The sequence below is a fragment of the Astyanax mexicanus genome, chromosome 2 (assembly GCF_023375975.1).
Source record: "Astyanax mexicanus isolate ESR-SI-001 chromosome 2, AstMex3_surface, whole genome shotgun sequence".
Classification (NCBI taxonomy): domain Eukaryota; kingdom Metazoa; phylum Chordata; class Actinopteri; order Characiformes; family Acestrorhamphidae; genus Astyanax; species Astyanax mexicanus.
The window spans coordinates 70,695,967-70,712,998 of NC_064409.1; the positions used below are offsets into that span (position 1 = coordinate 70,695,967).

Genomic DNA, 17,032 nt, shown 5'->3' on the forward strand with positions numbered 1-17,032 from the left:
ACCCATCAACGTCAGATTTTTTTTTTTAGGAATAAGACAGCTAGTCCTGTTAATGTAATTACTGAATAATAAGTATAACGTTGAGATTAAAGGGGGTTAACTTTTAATTTGTTGATTTGACGTTAACATCAATATCTATAGTGCAGTTTTCTTATGGAAAAGGGAATTAATTAATTCAATATGGTTTCAGGAAAACTATTAATAAAAAAATACTGTTTTCTATGCTCACTAGTGCTGCTGTAAAGGGGTCAGAATGATGGAAACAAATAGAAAAAACTTTTGTTTGGTCACTGTTGAACAAAAACCTTTCTCCAAAATATACCTTAAAATAAACATTTGCAAAAAGTCCTACCCTTTAGAGTGAATAGTCTTATTCAAAGTTACAATTAAGCATTTCTATTGGTCCTTTCATAACAACATTAAGACCCAATGTAAAGAACAACTGCCAAATTTGACAAAATTCACATTATGTCAAAATGTGAAAATAACAGTGGCAATAAATACTTATTAAATAGGACATTTAAAATTACAGAGAAATCCATTACAGTGAGAATGTAATAAGGTATTTTTTTTTTCAAACAATGATTCACATTAAAAAACATATATGCAGCTCTGGAAACAAATAAGATACCACTTCAGTTTTTAATCAGTTTCTCTGATTTAACTGTTTATAGTTATATGTTTGAGTAAAATGATCATTGTTGTTTTATTCTATAAACAACAGACAACATTACTCCAAAATTCCAAATAAAAATATTGTCATTTAGAGCATTTATTTGCAAAAAATGAGAAATGGCTTTCAGCCCTCAAATAATGCAAAGAAAACAAGTTCATATTCATAAAGTTTTAAGAGTTCAGAAATCAATGCATCTTGGCATGTTCCCCTCCGCCAGTCTTACACACTGCTTTTGGATAACTTTATGCCACTCCTAGTGCAAAAAATCAAGCAGTTTAGTTTGGTTTGATGGCTTGTGTTCATCCATCTTCCTCTTGATTATATTCCAGAGGTTTTCAATTTGGGAAAAAATATAAGAAACTCATCATTTAAATCACTCTCATATTTTTCCAGAGCTGTATATATATTATTATACTAAGTCTAAAATCTTATAAGCTGTATAAGTTGTAACATGTTTATAAAATCATATAACCACATAAGAAACCAATATAGATCTATAGTAATTCCATAAACTATAAACCATTTAATACTGTAAATTATTATTAGTACTAAATCCCTTCTTACAGAATTAGCGACCCCTGGCGTTTAGGTACTAAACTGCAGGAAGCTCCCACTTCCAGAAGCACTTTGTGAATAATGAATAGACTCAGTATTTTGGTCTCAGAAGGCTTTGGAAGGCTTTGAAAAGCACATGCTAGTGCTAATGAAGTGCCTTATCATTAGGACACTTTTGTAAATATCACCCCTGATAAGCTAGATCAGGTGGTTTAGAGCAGGACAGGGGTCCTTAAGGATCAGAGTGGGAGTCCCCGTCTGTGTGTGCGTGTGTGTGTGTGTGTGACGGCTGCATTTTAATTCTGACACTCAGTCTGGTGGACAGCCGGTGGACAAACAGAAAGGGACAGTGTGAGCGTGAAGAACGCCTTAAACCATGACCTTTATTCATGAGCCCGACCTTGGACTGACCTTTATCATCTCTGACTGCAACAGAGGCCATGACCTTGTGTATATGTTTCACGTACATATATGTGTACACACAAACACACACACACACACACACACACACACACACACACACACAAACACACACATATATTCACAGGAATGTCTGGCTGCCATCCTGAGGTGTGTCTGAAATGTTTACCGCTCTGACAGTGTAAGCACTGACAGTCTGGACAGACTCAGCTGTCCTGCTTTTAACCACACACACACTGAACAAACCACACAGCCACACACACACACATACCCAACCACACGCACACACACACAGAGCAAGGATCAGGTTTTTATTATGGTGGATACGGGCCTGAGTTATGTGTAAATCCTCACCCCATATAGCCTGCTGCCCCCTTGGCTAAAATTACTGTGGTGATGTAAGCACAGGGACAGGCCAGGGGTCCAGGGCCAGTCTATACAAGCACTTTCCATCTCCATCCAGTCCAAGATCCAGCAGGACCTTCAGCACCATCACAGCTTCCCCTTCAGCACACACACTCACACACAGGTAAGCTGCAGCAGATACTCTCACAGATATTAAACGCATTAGGCCGAATGAGGAGGCAACTGGCTGCCTGAGTGTTTAGGTGTGTGTGTGTGGTGTTTCTCATCCGCAGAACAGCTGCTGACAGGCGTGTGGTGTGAATGCTATGAGCATCTGCTCATCTTTAATCTGAGATCTCACCGTGACACAGCGTGTCCCGGTGTTTACAGTGTACCTATCAGAGAGGAAGCCAAGCGCTCACACATTACTGGACGATAATGAATTTGGATCAGCGTGTAATAGCGTGCCAGCAACTATCAGGGCTGGGGTGTAATGGAATACGAGCATGGACAATATGTATTCAGATTATGTACAGAATTCATCTCAGTCTACATTATATTAATTAATTTAAACCAGTTCAAATGTATTTATGCAGGGCTTTTCACAATGGGTATTATCACAAAGCAGCCTTACAGAGCTTCTTTTGAGTCGAGAGGAACAAAGACTACTCTGGTGGACACTGGGTAGCAAATTGGATAACAAAACAGCAGTACAAAAAATGTAAAAACAGCACTAACAGATATAAAATGTGCATGTAGTTACAAAAGAAAAAAAAACAGAAAATAAATATATGTATAGTTATAAAATTTATCATTGTAGTGTCAGATTGCAATGTTATTTAAAGGGAAGACAAAAAGATAAAAATAAAATTAAAATTGAAATTAATTAATTAGTTGATTAAAAATGTAGACTACTATGTACCATTACATCTTCCAGCTTTTATGAAAGTGGAGACGACCAACAAATTGCTATGTATTGTGAAATTTGATAATGTGCCAGATCACATTTAGGGGCCCTGTCGTACCCCCTGTGCAAGGTGCATCACGAAACTCATTCCTAACGTACACACGGTCAGCAGCCTATTTTCACGGCATGTGCCCGCGTCTTTATAATAGCATCAGAGTTTTTGAATAAATCTACGTTAATGGGTGTGGTGGTCTGGAAATGAGGTGTGTTCAGGCAAATATCTGCCGTTGCTATTTTGGCAGCAGGAAATACATGTGCTAGACAGGTCCTAGACAACAGGCAATCCTCAGAGTCCATTCCTAACTCATACACGCACACATACACACACACACGGATGCGCTGCATCACACAAACCCGACTTTTACCTCAACTATAAACAGAATAAAGAATAAAATAACATTGCTGTTCCCTCAAATTACTTGCTGGCAAACCTTCACAGCGTGAACTCGCAGGTCAGTATCCTCTGCTGAGGCACAAAAGCACCGCACTGTTAAGATACGAACACGCCAGAGCGCACCTGCGTCTTAAAGAAAATGAAAATTGGCACACTGATTGGTTTATTTCATGTTACACCCAAAACACATCAATTATTAATTACAAGAATTAGTTCATGCCAGTTGCTCATTTCGAGCTGCGCATGAAATATTTTTTGTGTATATTTAATGAGTTTCTTTGATTTTACCAAATTCTCTAGAACATAATCAAGAGGAAGATGGATGATCACAAGCCACCAAACCAAGCTGAACTGCTTGAATTTTTGCACCAGGAGTGACATGAGTTTATCCAAAAGCAGTGTGCAAGACTGGTGGAGGAGAACATGCCAAGATGCGTGAAAAATGTGATTGAAAACCAGGGTTATACCACCAAATATTGATTTCTGAACTCCTAAAATTTTATTTCAACCATTTCTCATTTTCTGCAAATAAATGCTTTAAATGACAATATATTTATTTGGAATTTGGGAAAAATCTTGTCTGTAGTTTATGGAATAAAGCGAAGAAAAGATTCAGAAACTGATGTTGTCTCTTAATTTTTTCTGTATATTGTATACACTACAGACTTAATTTGTTTGAGCTAATGTTCAAAGCCTAGTCACCTCATACTTGTATTAAACATGTGCCTATTGACCTCAGAGACCTAACAGGAGGAGGAGGAGAATTTAATTCACTGGTTGACAAATAAATGGCATAGCCTGTTATATGCAGGGGTGGGGTTACATGGAAAGTACTGGCCTTCACTAAATATAGAGCCAACAGACTTTCTGGTAAAGCTTCACATAGAAAAAGCCCTCCCTCACTGTGGACCTATAGGCATGTTCAGTGGAGGTCATTTTTAAATAAATCTTTGGATATATGTGTTAATCTGTTCAGTGTAATAGTGTGCACTTTATGTTTAAGTTTAGGAACCATTAAAGGGACACAGAATAAATAGTAAAAAATATTATATTAAAAGTGTGATATTGCTGTTTCATGTGCTGTAAAAGGACATTCCATTTAAACTGTTCTTTTTTGTGTGTGTACAGAGGGGAGAAGATGCAGAATTCACACAATAGCCTCGCCAAACAGCGGCAGCAGCAGGCACTGGCCCTCAGCAGAGAAGTCAGAGGAGGTACACACACACACACACACACACTAAAGGTTCTTGTGAAACAAAATTAAAAACTCATTATGTACACATACCTACACCAGCATGCTACAGTAAACCCTCATCAAAATAAAATATATGGACAAAACGTATTGGGACGTCTACACATCAAACGTACAGAAACCTAGACTTATTGAAAAAAAAAAAAAACTCATTAACTGATTAGTATCAGAGAAACAAGCCAAAACTTCCACATAAAAATGTGTAAAACATTTCAGGTCTGATCAAAGGTTTTGTTCTTGCTCCAGGTTAACTCAAATATGTTCTGGTTCATTTGCAGTGAAAAGCACAGCTGTTGGTTGCGAAGGGGTTGCTATGAGGTTGCAGTGGTATACTTGGTGTATCCTTAATGGATTTAGGTGTGTTCAGAATGGTTGCTAGATGTTTTTGAAAATAAATGGGAGTTTATGGGATAAAAAAACAACAAATAACAGATAACTGTGCTAGGCTGTGGATTAGAACTTGGGGGCTAAAGTAATATCGCATTTTTTGCACTATATGGTTTTACCAGTCAGGATGTAAGCAGCACTAAAGCCACTCTACTGAAGTAATACAGCATTATATAGAAGTTTCAGTTTTGTTCTACAGCACCTACACTGGAGCAGTATTAGCATTAGCCACTAACTATGCTAAGTGCTAGGTCTTTTGCCATTCAGAGGTGAATATTATCGGCTTGTAGCCTGCATATTTACCATGTTAAAACAAGCTATGAGGGACGAACCACTACCTAATATCACCCTGGTTTACCGGAACACTCAGAATTCCTCAGTGTAGTGCTGTCAAGTGGCATTTACTAGTGCTAAACTCGGCTATCGCTAGCTATTAGCCACAAATGCTAATACTGCTCTGCCCAGCCTTAGTAGAAATCTGGAAATCTAAGGTTGCTGTAAATAAACTGAAACACTTTACTCACCCAACTTAACAGTTTCCAGGAGAGAAATCTGTGTAAATTAACATCCATCACTCGTTTGACTTTTAAAGAATTTTTTTTTTAAAGAATTACAGTTTTGTTAACTTAGCTTAGCTTTACAGGTCCCTGTTCCATACTAGTGTCACATAATGCACTTTATGATCCGGTGCCTCTTGTAATGCAAAAAAAAACAGTACAAGCAGTTTGGTTGTCATTAGGAAAAATTAAATTAAATGCAACTATAATAATAATATTACAACCAATTGGCTTTTAGCACTCTTGTGCTTTGTCAGCGTCAAGTGTTTTCATTTTCAGAGCTCCTTGCATCTGTGGAGGACCCCTTGGCTACTGATTTTTTTTTAGCATGAGCTTGGAAAATTGCATCACCTGGCTTTTCCTAATGATTTCATTACAAGCCATAACCCTAACAGGCTAATTGAGGTCTGAGACCTTGGGCCAGGGAAGATGAGTGACCCCTGGCTCAGGAATAAGCTGGACTGAAGCCTCTGGACTGGACTGCGTGTTCTGACTGACAGCAGCGGCTGATTAAAAGCGTTCTTCAGGGTCACGTGAGCCACAAGCTCAGTGTACTGCATCACAGTGTAAATAAAGATGAGCTGCAGGGTGAGCATCACTGCCAAAGAAATGGTCTGTGTGTGTGTGTGTGTGTGTGTTTGTATTTTTTCCGGTGAGCTCAGCTGTGTGCATGTTTGGCCCAGCTGCTGCTGAAGCTCAGCTAAATCTGAGCCTGATGAAGCGAGTTTTCCCGCTGAAGTGAGCTGATTGCAGTTTCTTCATCCAGCTGCTAGTTTATAACCACAGGCGTCAGATGTATTTGTACATCTATCTTTGCACACATATGAACTTGAGGAACACCCCATTTTTAATCCATAAGGTTTACTCATATTTTTCACAGTATAAGGTGTACCGGATTATAAGGTGCACTATAAATAAACATGTATTTTCTCGTCTATTTTGATACATAAAGCGCACCGGGTTATAAGGCACATTTTATGTGACTATAGCAAGGAACAAGGGTGTTGCAATGTTTTCCATCTAATTTATCAGGTCTCACTGCTGGGTGGCGAGACCTGTAAAGGTAAGCTAAGTAAACAAAACTGTAATTTCTCTCCTGTAGATTTAGATTTTCAAATTTCCACTGAAGCTGGAGCTAGCAGGTAATGCTAATACTGCTCCAGCAGTTATAGACAAGGTAAGTAGTAGACTACAGGCCGATAATACTCACGTCTGAATGGCCAAAGAGCTAGCGTGTAGCACGGTTAGCGGCTAATGCTAATATTGCTCCAGCAGTGCTAGATGTGGTAAGCAGCAGGCTACAGGCTGATAATACCTCTCTTAGCATGGTTAGCGGCTAATGCTAATACTGCTGGAGAATTAAACTGAAACTCCTGTGTAACACTGTACTTCAGCAGAGTGGCTTTACTGCACCTTACAACCTGACTGTCGAATTTTGGGAAAATTAAAGGATTTTAAGTGTACCTTATAGTGCGAAAAATACGGCATACCTGTCAAGTCTCCCGTTTTGGCCGGGAAACTACCGTATTTTACTCCTCTTTCCCGCCGTCCTCCCATATTAGTATTTTCCCGTAAATTTCCCGTATTATATTAAAATAAAATATATATATATATATTATTGAGGAGACAGGGCACTGACCGCTCTGTGTCTCTTAACCAATCGTGGAGCCGGTTCAAGGAGAAAGTCCCGCCTTTCAGGAGAAACAGCCAATCAGCTTGCAAAGGAGGGTCAGTGTGGGGAAGCCAATTAATTTTAATGAATGTTGTACCATTTCAGGTTATTTACTGAACCTGAAGGGCTTAAATGGCAAAAATAAACTAAAACAAACTGTGGATGTTCTAAAACCTTTGTCTGGTAGTGTAGGTTTGAATCTAATACGCTGTGACAAATAGCTAAAATAACAGTACCTTCTAAGTAACTTCCAATTATCAAATTATCAAAACTATAAAGGAGCACCTACTGAATTACTGTAGTAAGTAGTAAACAAACAGTTGTTTGGCTTCCACAATCACCTGACCTGAACAGCACCTCTGGGAACTCCATGTATATGGCACAATTAATTTACAATTAATGTATGATGTTACAGTGAATGTATAACAGATAATAACCAAATAGGTTGTGAAGGTTAGGATATTCATGTATTTAATTAAGTTGAAATGAATCTCACCCTGTCTGTGTCTCAGAGGGCCTGAACCTGGGGAAGAAGGTCAGCGTGCCCAGAGATGTGATGATGGAGGAGCTGAACCTGACGTCAAACAGAGGCTCCAGAATGTTCCAGGAGAGGCAGAAGAGAGTGGAGAAGTACACAGTGGAAAGCTGTGCTGACGCGTCTACTATCATATACGTAAGCTGTAAAATAATCCTCACTGACTCATACAGTAAAAAAAACCTTTTCCAAAAATCAAACAGTTGGACGCAAACCCTTGATGCAGTCTTGATCTGCAATGTGTCCGGATGGCTTTGACAAAAAATGTCAAACAGAATGTATGCTTTAAATATTTAAAGACATGAGCTATAAGCTAAATGCCAGCTGACGTTAGGTCACAGGTCATACTGTGATGAAAATATGTAATGAAAATCATATCAGACATTTCAGTGCCAACAAAAGGTCAGGCATGCAAGTCCTACTTCCAAATGGCATTTTAGCTAAACCAGAGAAATCATCAATAAGGAGATTCGTCACTGGGAGAAATATGAATGAAATAGTTTAAAGATAAAGTCCCGCCCTTCAACAAAAACAGCTAATCAGCTTGCTGTTTACACCGCAAGCAGAGGATGTGGAGATTGGTGAAAGCACAGTAGCCAGAACAAGCCAAAAATTTACATTGTTTTGCATTATATGAGCTACAGATGCTACAAACTCTTTACAGAATTTTTATGACATTTTATCATTAATTTAAAATAATTTTTTAAACCTTAAGTTTTGAGTATTTTAGCTTTACATTTTTTTTATTTTACCAAATTGAAAAGCTCTGGAATATAATCAAGAGGAAGATGGATGGTCACAAGCCATCAAACCAAACTGAACTGCTTGAATTTCTGCGCCAGGAGTGGCATAAAGTTATCCAAAAGCAGTGTGTAAGACTGGTGGAGGAGAACATGATGCCAAGATGCATGAAAACTGCGAATAAAAACCAGGTTTATTCCACCAAATATTGATTTCTGAACTCTTAAAACTGTATAATTATTAACTTTATTTGAGGTCTGAAAGCACTGCATGTAGATGCTCTAAATAACATTATTTTATTCAGAATTTGGAAGAAATGTCAGAGAAACTGATTCAGAAACTGAATTTTGTGTTAACATGTTCCTTCAAGATTAATTCATTTTAATTACCTCTCCCCTTAGGACAATCATTTTCAGAGCCAGCTCCAGAACCAGGATCAGACAGCCGAACACCTACATGGAGGGAAGGAGAACCTGGTGTACCCCGTACCTGGTAAACACAGTCTGGTTACCACTCTGAAGAAAACTGTGGCCAAGAAAGGCAGCCCCAGCGTCCTTGCTCCAGGTAGAGCAACGGATTGGGAGTGGCGTTAAAGAAATACTGCACCCAAAAGTGTTACCAACTACCAGTCAGTGAAAGCGTAGTAGGGTCTGGTTTGCTGGAGGTCTTTGTGTATGATGCTAACTGCCCTCTACTAGCTTTCATTTATTGTTAGCTGTGTCTGCAGCTTTGGGTGAAGTATTCCTTTAGTGTTATTTCGGTTCCTGGGGATCCACAGAACAGATACGAGGTTCAGAAAGCTTGTTTTTTGTGTGGTAAATCCTAAGCCCTCTTGCTAAGCTAGAATTTGCTTAGCTAGTTTGGCTTCAGATTTAGATTCAAGCACCGCACAGCATGGCTGCTATTCGGACTAACTGCTGTACTAATAATACAAATGTTGTGACACAAAAATGTCAAAGAGAGTAACCCTGTGTTGAGCAACCAGTCACATGAGAGGAGAACATTTATAGCCACAATTTGGCGACAAGTGGCAAGTTCTCAACTCTGTCCAAATTAATTATGCAGTGAAGCATTACGTAGTGAAACATTCTACACTGACTGGCCAAAGAATTTCTTCAGACCAGTTGCAGGTTCTGAATGAGACAAAGGCTACATTCACAAAACAAGTGATCTGTATCTGTGTGTAATGTGAACGAATCTGTCCCTGAAAAGCCTCGCATGCGCACATTGATACATGTATAAAAGTCGCCTTTAAGGGACATATTTGAGAGACAACTTTTAGCTTTATAAAGGGAAATGGATGTGTTAGCAGCTTAATTGTGGAGCATCTTTTGCTGGAGTGGAGAGAAAACAGCTGGTCTAAAGTACAGGCTCAGGTCGAGGTGGTGAAAAACAGCCAGGCTATAGCTGCACAGCTGCACCAAGAGATGTGTGGGTACAAGAGAGAAGCACGTAGTGCATTTGTAAAAGCAAAAAGACGCATTAATTCAGATTTGACCTTTCACATTCATGTCGCATGTCATGGATCGGATATGTATCCGATTTAGGACCATATATGAAAGGGACACGTTCACACAGCCATGAAAAAAAAAAATCAGATCTGATCCACATTGAGCAAAAAAGTCAGTCTGGGAACGTGAACGTAACCAAAGAGGCTCATAGCCACTGATGTGTCTTTGCACATATTCTGGCACTTGAAAAATATGTAGTGTGAAAACTGATGGCTCGATAGGAGATGGATTTATAGGTAGCTTACTAGATTAGCAGGCATGCTAACTGGCCATGCCAATACACATATATATGCAACAGCATGGGCAGCTGTGAATACACCTACTGTACAAGAGACAACCTACTTCCAGTCACATACCTGTGTGAACATGGGATTAAAGACGAATGACTAGTGCTGGAGTGACATAAAGATATAATGCAACAGATTTGGTCATTTCTGGACCTGAAGACAGCTAGCTAAGCTTGGCATGCACGGCTGGACTGACAGCAATGAGGCCAACTTTTTTTCAAAGGAATGTTGCTACAGCTAGTTTAAAAATCTTGTTTGAAATGCTGCAAGATGACATATTGTTCATTTGCTTCATGTGTAACATAATCAGACTGCATTTTGTCAGAGGAATCAGTTCTTCGCATCTTCTTGCTTCTATCTTACTCTCTGTACAGGATAAACAAAATAAATTACACTTTTTACTCATCTGCCATCGCAATCATATGAACTTTGGAGACATTCCTATTCTTAATTCATAGTGTTTAATATGACGCCAGCCCACGCTTTGCAGCTGTTACAGCTTCAACTCTTCTCGGAAGGCTTTTCACCAAGTTTAGCAGTGTGTTTATGGGAATTTTAAGTATTCATCCAAAATTACATTCATCCAGAAGAGAAGGCCTGGCTCACAGTCTCCATTATAATTCATCCCAAGGTGTTTTTTGGGTTGAGGTCAGGACTCTGCGCAGGCCAGTCAAGTTCTTACACACTAAACTCGCTCTTGGTATGGTGAAGCATGTAAAGCTCGTTTCAATGGAACTAAGGAGCTGCACCCAGCTCCTGAATAATAACCCCACATCATAATCCCCCCTCTACCAAACTTTGCACTTGCCACAATGCAGTCAAACAAATGCCATTTTCCTGGCAGCCACTAAACCCAGACTTTTGGATTGGATTTCCATATGGAGAAGCATGATTTATTACTTCATAGAACACATCTACACTGTTGTAGAGTCTAGTGACGGTGTGCTTTACAACCCTGCATCTGCTGCATGGCACTTTGTGATATACAGTAAGGCTTGGATTGAGCTGCTAGGCCATGGAAACCCATTTCATGAAGCTTTGTATGCTCATGGAATGCTAACATGGAGTTTGATGGTCTGTAGCAATTGATTAAATAGAGTTGGCAACCCATGTGCACTTTGAGTCTCTTACTCCTCTATTGGTGAATGAGCATCAGGGACTGCTCCTCCTCTTCATTGCTTAAGTGACAACACCTGATATATTATCTACTGATAATAATAATACTATTAATAAGAATACATGTATCCTAATGTTGCTTTAGCAAATGTCAGTGCTCCGCATCCCAGCACACCTTATCAAATAAACTATATAAACATATACTGTATGTACCTTAAACTGTGCAGACACTTAGCAGTTCAGTGGACACAGTTTTACCTTACACTAATATTCCCAAATGAATCTCATGTAACTCAAGCAAACGTAATCCTGATATGTGAGAATGATCACCTTGCTGACTGACGCTGATGACCCCAATTAATGCTCCTGTCCAGACCCCTAAATAAGCCCTCATCAGTTCTTTCTGCGTCTATAGCCATATTTGGTCCCAGTGGGGGCCGAGTGAGTCACTGTGGAGCTAAGCTAAGACAGTGCCAGTAGAAAACCCTGTCTAATGCATCTCTGAATGTCAGGTTGACCCGCTGGGGGTGGGCATGAGGGTCTGTTTCCAGGGACAAATAGCGGGGAGTCCTTAACTGCCATCCAGATGCCAGTCCAGCCAGGGGGTATAGCCCAGTATTAAAGAGCTACAGCTCTAATCTAATGCGACAAGATCACACCCACATAGTGGCTATATCCACTATTCAGCATTTCATTTTTCCATATACTATCTATCTATCTATCTATCTATCTATCTATCTATCTATCTATCTATCTATCTATCTATCTATCTATCTATCTATCTATCTATCTATCTATCCATCCATCCATCCATCCATCCATCCATCCATCCATCCATCCATCCATCCATCCATCCATCCATCCATACATACATACATACATCCATACATACATCCATACATACATCCATACATCCATCCAATAGACTGTTATAGATCTAGAGTAGGGGGTGTCAATCTACCCAGATATTAAAACAACGTTGAAACATTTCTAATGCATTGAAACAACTCTATCTATCTATCTATCCATCCATCCATACATCCATCCATCCAATCATATAGAATGTTGTAGACCTATAGTAGGGGTCTCAATCTACCCAGATATCAAAACAACGTTTAAACATTGCTAATGCATTGAAACAACGCTGATATCTATCTATCCATCCATCCATCCATCCATCCATCTATCCATCCATACATACATACATACATACATACATAGACTATTATAGATCTAGAGTAGGGGGTGTCAATCTACCCAGATATTAAAACAACGTTGAAACATTTCTAATGCATTGAAACAACTCTATCTATCTATCCATCCATCCATACATACATCCATCCAATCATATAGAATGTTGTAGACCTAGAGTAGGGGTCTCAATCTACCCAGATATCAAAACAACGTTTAAACATTGCTAATGCATTGAAACAACGCTGATATCTATCTATCTATCCATCCATCCATCCATCCATCCAATAGACTGTTATAGATCTAGAGTAGGGGGTGTCAATCTACCCAGATATCAAAACAACGTTTAAAACATTGCTAATGCATTGAAACAACTCCATCCATCCATCCAATCATATAGAATGTTGTAGACCTAGAGTATGGGTCTCATTCTACCCAGATATCAAAACAATGTTGAAACGTCGCTAAGTTTCCCCTGAACCAAATTTAATATTTAGGAGTTTAATTCTCCTCTCTAACTCTCTGCAACTCTCAACTCATAAAGGTGTTGCTAATTGCTAAATTGGGAGTCAATATTCTGCTGTTACTTTGTCATTTATGTACATTGTGTATTGTTGTGCTAACTCTGTCTGCAGGTTACTCTGGTCCTCTGAAGGAAATTCCACGTGAGAAGTTCAACACCACAGTAATTCCCAAATCCTACTGCTCACCCTGGAGACAGGCACTGGGAGACAACGAGGAGCTCCTGTCCTCCTTAAACACAGAGCTACCTCCACCAGAGAAACTGCAGCCTGCTAACTACAGATGCTTCAACAGGTGAGAGAGGAATCACACATACAGCCATATTAAAGCATCAACCAATCAGCACGCAAGCTTAGCTGAACCATGTCTGAACGTGCTCCTGAGGGCTCACATGGGTGGACCGTGGGCTGGGTGGGTCTCCAGTGGTCTTGTACATGTACTGTAGGAAGTGTTGTCTAGTGGATTCTGAATCATGTTGACTATATTAGCTATAGTGATTCTCCACATTGTCCTGTTTTCTGTTTGGTGCTTTAGTTTTTTGTAATGATATGACTGATTTAGTGAATTGTAAAGAATAATTGCCATCACTTTATTTGGATAGTCTACAGGAGATTCCTTATAGATACTCACCTAACATTCAACTAAATATCAATCAAATGCAACAGAGCTCCAAGCTGAATGTAAAATATTCACTATGATCTAGATCTATACTTTAACATTAAATCAAATCTAAAACCTAACCCTAATTATATATTTTTACTTAAATCTTAAAACTAACACAAAACCCAACCCTGAGTGTTCCTGTGAGCCAGGGCGATGTAAGCTAGCGGTTCGTCCCACATTGCTTGTTTTAACACGGTAAGACTACAGTCCGATATACTCACCTCTGACTGGCAAAAGAGCTAACTAGAGCTTAGTGCAGTTAGCAAGTAATGCTAATGTTGCTCCAGCAGTGCTAGCCGGGGTTAGCAGCAGGCTACAGGCCGATAATACTCAACTTTTAATGATCATAGAGCTAGTGTTGCTAGCCGGGATTAGCAGCTAATGCTAATACTGCTCCAGTCTCGAGTCTCAGTGGTGGAGAACTAAACTATAACACTGCACTTCAGCAGAGTGGCTTTACTGCTCCTCATAATCTGACTGGTAGAATTCATACATAAGGTGCACTGGCAATTTTTGGGAAAAATGGCAATATTTAGGATAAAGTTACACTATAATGGGTAAATACGTCCACAAACTTTAAGCTGTAAACCTTTTTGCATGGTATTATGGGGTTAGAGTGGTTTGGGAGTATTACTATGGTAACTGTGCTAATTTGCTCTTGATCATTGTTGGAACAAAACCTTAAAATCATCAGGGACCTGCTTCTGCCCAGCAAAATGTATTGTTTAATTTGCTCCCAATTGACCTGATCCGGCTTATCAGCTACTCAACAAGTCATTCTTAAATTCTTAAGACAGGCAACTCCAAAAATGCACAGTGCAAGAGTTCCTACTAGACCAGCGTTTGGATCAGCCGGACTAGAATTTCTGCCTTACAACGGTAAAAACATAACAGCAACAGATGGATCACTTTCCTGAAACCATAAAAACCTGAAACAGAATTTATAAGGATTGATTGACAGCTCCACACATGAGGACAAAAGTCCAACGGGACACTCGCCATACATGTATCAGACTCCTAGGAGAGTCCAGAAAAATCCATTGCATTTTGCCACCATCCTTGTACGGCTGAAGAATCTGAAGCCATTGAGAAGAAGCTCCTAAAATAACTGTTTCCTCAGAGGATGCTTAGAGTAAGTGCTCTAAGGTTTATTCTCTGCTGTAACAAAAGCCAAAGGCACACAGAGATCGGATAAGTGACAGCAGGGTTCAGCTGGAGGTTCCCCCCAACACCACTGACTGCATTATCTGTGGTGATTATCTGTTCTAAACAGACCCACCGGACACCGGCCGTATCAGATTATTATCTCTAATTATCTCTAAAGCTGGAGCTGGAGATGGCCCCTCTGTTATTAAGCTCCAGGTTCCACACTGTCTTCCCATATGAAATCATATCCTGGCCTTGGCATCAATGCCTCCCTGAGTGGGCATGATGACGGAGGACCTATTTAAACCCAAAATAAGGACAGGCCTTTCACAGCCTCCAGACTGAGTGCGCATGGAAAGGCATCAGGTGTCTCTGGGCCCCAACTGGAATTGCATCACTGCTTTGATTTAGTGTTGAGTTGAAGTGGGGACGGGGAGGCAAGGTCATAATTCTGCTCATAATTTCTGTGGAAACTATTTCTTCAGGCCTGCAAAACAAACTGCCAAATCCTAAGTAAACTAATGTACAGAGTGAATCAAAAGTCGCAGGGTGTCCAGCGACTATTGAGTCACCCTGTAAAATCAATTAGCCATAACATTAAAATCCAAAATAAGAAAATATGAAACTCATTTCAAGTCTGACTACTTAAAAGTATATACATGTCTGGTAATAGTGGTGGAACAAACTACCCTCCACTACCAGATCAGGAGAATCTCTCGCTATCTTTAAGAGACTCCTGAAGACAGAGCTCTTCAAAGAGCACTTACTCTCCTAACACCTCTAACACACTAACTACTTCTAACCCCATTTCCCATTCCCCATTCTTCCCCTCCTTCACTTCTCTATCCTTTTATTTCCCTTCGACCTCCTTTAAGCCCATCTAAAATGGTTTATCTTAATTCCTATTACTTTTGTACTTGACTTTTGTAAGTCGCTTTGGACAAAAGTGTCTACCAAATGTAATGTAATGTAATGCCCATGGGGAGAATAAATGATTACACAAGGCATGTTAAGGTGAGTTAAAGTGACAATTATCATCCAAGTCCAGGTCCAGGAGGGACCTCCCTGAAATTAATTTTTGCAGCTTGGGAAGTCTGGGGTACTCAGTAGGATGACAGTCTGGATTGCTTTGTATGAATGTTTGGCAAAGCTAGACAACATGGTAGGACTGAGCTGATTTGGTTGCACAAAAGTGGACAGATACAGTACTAGGCAGGTGGTTTTAATGTCATGACAGAGCATTGTTCAGTGTTTTAAAAGGAAGAGAGTGATCCCATATTTAACAGACAATGCCACCATCTCAAATGCCTAAATCTTGGATTTAAGTTCATCATTCAACTTTTCAAACTGGTCAACATAACTTTATTGGTTCTTATTTAAGATGGCCACCATGTTGGTGACATGGACTAATAGATTTCCCCCTTCCTCGCTGTCTGCCAAACCATTTATTCTATATGGGTGATTCCTTATTTATGTCACACACTCTTAAAAATCTGTCAACGTAATTGCCACATAAACCATGTTATAACAACAGTCTTCACTCTTCCCTGACAGAGTTGCCATGCCTTTTGGGGGTCCCATGCACAGCACCAAGAGAGTGATCCCAATCATCAACTTTGAGGCTCTGGAATCCCAAAACCTGCCTGGCCTGGCGCTGAACAGGATGTCCAAAAGACGCGACTTCAACAGAGCACCTCGAGGATGGGGCACCGACTTTGCACCTGAATCAAACGAACTCTGAACCCACCTGCCTGCTGTTTACCTGTGGCTGAGAGCCTGTAGCACCTGCCTGTTGATGTGTCTGTCCCAAGATCTTGAACAAAACCCCTGGAAATGCTGCTGTAGTTGGCAGAGCAGAGGAGGCCAGTGTTCTCCACCAGGGTGTTCTCCCAAACATACTGGATACTTAGCATCAGTGCTAGCCAGCAATGTACACAGAGCAGAGAAGATTCTAGTGTGAAACAGATTTATGCTGGTGGTTTAAGTAGCTTTTAAAAACTAGAGGTGTAAAACCGGTCTCCACAGTGTGGCTGCTGGTTTTCATTCCAGAAATGTAGAAGCTCATCTGAACAATTGATTAAACAAGTAAAATCAG

The 17,032-nt window shown here is 39.9% G+C and overlaps 1 protein-coding gene across 2 annotated transcripts; it reads left to right on the top strand.

Annotated features, from left to right (window-relative positions):
- The first annotated feature begins 2,066 nt into the window (after positions 1–2,066).
- Positions 2,067–17,032, top strand: myoz3a (myozenin 3a). Of its 2 annotated transcripts, none has more exons than XM_022672026.2 (6): positions 2,067–2,180; positions 4,486–4,571; positions 7,738–7,898; positions 8,903–8,993; positions 13,242–13,422; positions 16,492–17,032. In XM_022672026.2, the coding sequence occupies exons 2-6, from the start codon at positions 4,496–4,498 to the stop codon at positions 16,676–16,678; spliced, it is 696 nt and encodes a 231-aa protein (XP_022527747.1). In that variant the 5' UTR covers positions 2,067–2,180; positions 4,486–4,495; the 3' UTR covers positions 16,679–17,032. The 2 variants fall into 2 exon arrangements, with proteins under 2 accessions (XP_022527747.1, XP_022527746.1); XM_022672025.2 differs by having other exon boundaries at positions 2,068–2,180; positions 8,903–9,065.